This window comes from Larimichthys crocea, chromosome V (assembly GCF_000972845.2).
Source record: "Larimichthys crocea isolate SSNF chromosome V, L_crocea_2.0, whole genome shotgun sequence".
Classification (NCBI taxonomy): domain Eukaryota; kingdom Metazoa; phylum Chordata; class Actinopteri; family Sciaenidae; genus Larimichthys; species Larimichthys crocea.
The window spans coordinates 4844525-4848413 of NC_040015.1; the positions used below are offsets into that span (position 1 = coordinate 4844525).

At 42.1% G+C, this 3889-nt stretch overlaps 1 protein-coding gene across 1 annotated transcript; it reads left to right on the top strand.

Annotated features, from left to right (window-relative positions):
* The first annotated feature begins 318 nt into the window (after positions 1-318).
* Positions 319-3412, top strand: LOC104922567 (retinol dehydrogenase 14). The gene is made up of 2 exons (XM_010735420.3): positions 319-641; positions 1818-3412. Exons 1-2 carry the CDS (start codon positions 402-404, stop codon positions 2433-2435), a joined length of 858 nt encoding a protein of 285 aa, XP_010733722.2. The 5' UTR covers positions 319-401; the 3' UTR covers positions 2436-3412.
* Positions 3413-3889: the final 477 nt, after the last annotated feature.

Sequence of the window (3889 nt, forward strand, 5' to 3'; positions counted from 1 at the left end):
ACAAGAGATGCTGGCCAAACAAATAAATGATGACTGTTTGATTCCATACAGTCTTTAGAATTGGTAAATGACATAGCAGTGACATGAATTGGGACGTCATGTGTAAAACACTATATAATGATATTATAAATCAAAGCATGAGCGGCTCATAATGATGTGTACTGTATAGCGTCAGCACAGCCAGAAGATAAAAAGCCACTTGTTGTCGTTACTGACGGTAAAAGTCAAGTTAAACGGTTGAAAAGCCACTTTTACGAGTTTACGTAAAGGCAACTGACGCGCGTTGTGAATTCTGGGTAATGAAGTATTTCTGTTTCGTGCAGTCAGGAAGCGCTAACGTTACTTAGCTTTTGACGAACAGCTGCAGCTGCTCGTAGGTAGGAGTCTAACCGAGCAAAACGATGAACGGAAAGACGGTGATAGTGACCGGTGCTAACAGCGGTATCGGGAAAGCCACAGCGGCCGGTGTTGTGAGGCTCCGGGGCCGCGTGATAATGGCCTGCCGGGACGTGCACGGGGCCGAGGAGGCAGCCCGGGAGATACGAGAGGAGACCGGTGCAGACAGCAGACAGCTGGTCGTCAAACAGCTGGACCTGTGCTCACTCACATCTGTACGCACTTTCTGTCGAGACATCATAAAGGTAGCTACTGTACTGTGAGAGGCCTGGTTGGCGCCAGACGTCATTTAGAAAATGTCCATTTTAATAAACGTGACTCCATTATCATCCAATTCTAGAACATACCACCATAAATGTAAAGATACATGAATGTGTGTTTGCAGAAGACATGTCCGGCTTACATTCAGTGACAATAAGTATTACATATTAAACTTAGTTTGTCCATCTCCTAAACGTCAGCTGGAAAGCCAATGCCAAGCACTTACATAATGTTTTGTCATTTTCGGTCTAATAGTTGCTGCTCAGTGGATCATATCAGTGCCGAACTGAAGAGCACCACACATGGACTCACAGCAGTACATTGAAACACTGTGTTCGGTGACTCATCAATAAAGCTTCATGGTTTCAATTCAAATGGGCCGTTTTCTTAAGGGAGTTCTTTATTGAACGATATACAAACAGGCAGGTCAACCATGGTGTTAAAAGACGTGTCTGAGTAAGAATAAACAAATATAAACAAGAAGAATGAAAAAAGTAAATAAATATTTAGAATTAATATAATTGAGTTTGTGGAAATGTGAAAAAAATGTAATGTAATGTAATGATATTACATAAATAATACAATATAAATAAAGTTCTCCATAGTTGAGGAGTAACAGCACTTTAACAAGTCAGTATACTAGTAAATCACTGAATACTCGAGTCAGTGAACTACAGCAATAGTTCTGATGATTTAATTTTATTGTTATATATATATATATATTCTAATAATAATTATGCATTTGCATCTGATGTCTTATACAAAACAAATGTTAGAGAATAGCACATTTAAGCAATATCACATGAGAGGGACTGCCTGCTGCCTTGTGTGCAACCAAAACCACAGCCGTGCTGATATTGAGTATGACGGCACGTCCTCAAGCGTGATGTTGCTTTTATACAACAGTTCTACAAGTTACATTTATTAGTTTACCGCCACACAAATAGTTCTGCAACTGCACTTTGACTGCACTGCCATTGCCAAGCTGAACATGTCTAGTCTACATGTTACTGCAGCCCAGTCGCCGTTGATGCGTTGGAGCTTTGAAACCAGTTCAAAGCTCATGTTCTTTGCCTAGCAACAGAACTCTTACAGTAGATAGTCATACATGTCTGTGTGTACATGTGTAATGATATCCTGTCCTCTGTGCTGCTGAACAGGAGGAGCCTCGGTTGGATGTTCTCATCAACAATGCTGGTGTCTACCAGTGTCCTTACACCAAAACAGAAGACGGCTTTGAGATGCAGTTTGGGGTCAATCACCTGGGCCATTTCCTGCTCACCCACCTGCTGCTGGACCTCCTGAAACAATCAGCTCCCAGTCGCATAGTGGTGGTCTCCTCCAAACTCTACAAGCGCGGTCACATTAACTTCGAGGACTTGAACAGCGAGCAGAGCTACGACAAGGCCTTCGCATACAGTCGCAGCAAACTAGCCAACCTGCTGTTCACCTGCGAGCTGGCTCGTCGACTGGAGGGCAGCAGAGTTACGGTGAACGCTCTGACCCCAGGCATAGTGAGGACTAATCTGGGGAGGCACGTCCATGTCCCAACGTTAGCAAAGCCCCTGTTTAACCTGCTGTCCTGGAGCTTGTTTAAGAGCCCAGAGGAAGGAGCACAGACATCAGTCTATTTGGCCTGCAGCCCAGATGTGGAGGGTGTGCAGGGTAAATGCTTTGCAGATTGTCGGCCTCAGATTCTGCTGGACAAGGCCACAGACCAGGAAGTGGCCAGTAAACTGTGGGACATTAGCGAAGTCATGGTGGGCATAACCACGTGATCACTCCAAACATACTCATCAGTGAATTGCCTTAAAAATCCTAAATATTTAGTGCCTTGCCCTGTACAGCAGAGGGTTTATCAGGCATGCAGCACACTGGTGTCACAAAAAATGTCTACAGCTGCTCCACCCACTGCTTCACAGAACAGAAAACTTACAGGATCTTCACGTGTCAAAAGCATGTTTTGATTTGAAGGGCCTGAAAACATATTTTCTGAATCAGTTTCCTCCCATGATTAATAGCTTCCTGCATGAGCTCACTACATCCTGCCAGAGTTGAAACAGTTTTGGTCGATACACAATTTCTTTATTTCTGTTTTTTTTTTTTGTTCGATTCTCACTGGTTGGTTAATGTGATGTAACATATTTACACACACCAATAGAGACAGAGCTCAATGATGAGGAAAAAACAGTCGCGCTCCACTGACTTTGTGTCCCGTCAAGGTGAGGTAGAGACATCCTGATACCATTTTTTCTTTCCCATAACAATCCTGATACTTGACCTTTGTGTATCAGCCAATACCAAGTACCAATGCATTTAATTTAATGCATGTTTATATTATAATAGCTGTACACAATGAACACTTCCTATCATTGTTGCATGTCTATCTCAGGTTAAACCTTCCAATGTAAAACATTAATACATACAAACAGAGATGAACAGCAGGAAACATTATTTCATTATCTAGTTTGACGTTTAGCCAGAGCTACCTAACGTTACACTACCGGTAATCAACTCTAAAACAGTAGTTCATATCAAATCAAATCAGATTTAATTTGTATAGCACAAACATATTGCACAATTACAATGAAGAAGTTTATTCAAATGATTGAAATGATCAGCTCGTCATCAAGCTCTACAGTGGCCTGATAATGAGCCACTCATTTGAATCAGGTGTGGTGGAGGAGGAAACCTCTCAAACATGCAGGGCAGTGGTCCCCGAGGACCAGGATTAAGAAACACTGCATTAGGAGGTCATTTGTAACTTTGACTAATGCGGTCTCTGTGCTATGATGCACTCTAAATCCTGACTGGAAATCCTCAAATAGACTATTGTTATGGAGAAAGTCACACAGCTGATTAGCTACAGCTTTCTCAAGTATCTTAGACAGAAAGGGAAGGTTTGATATCGGTCTGTAGTTGGCTAAGACCTCTGGGTCTAGAGTGGGCTTTTTAAGAACAGGTTTAATTACAGCTACCTTAAAGGACTGTGGTACATATCCTGATAATAAAGACAGATTAATCGTATCCAATAGTTATAAGACCAGTGGCAATGCAGTGGACGAATGACCTTTAATTGACTAGTACTGTTTACCCTCGATGGTTTGGGTTGGTCAGATTGGTAAGGGTTAGGATGAGAATATCAGCATGAGAAAAAGAACAGGAACATGACTTTTCCCTGACTTGGGGCTAATAAATTAGGTGTATAATCACTGATACCTGATCCTGCATT

Excerpts from the sequence above, each read along its gene's own strand:
- LOC104922567 (XM_010735420.3), top strand. The coding sequence starts at position 402 with ATGAACGGAAAGACGGTGATAGTGACCGGTGCTAACAGCGGTATCGGG. Across the intron at positions 642-1,817 it reads TCTGTCGAGACATCATAAAG|GAGGAGCCTCGGTTGGATGT; the intron begins GTAGCTACTGTA and ends GCTGCTGAACAG.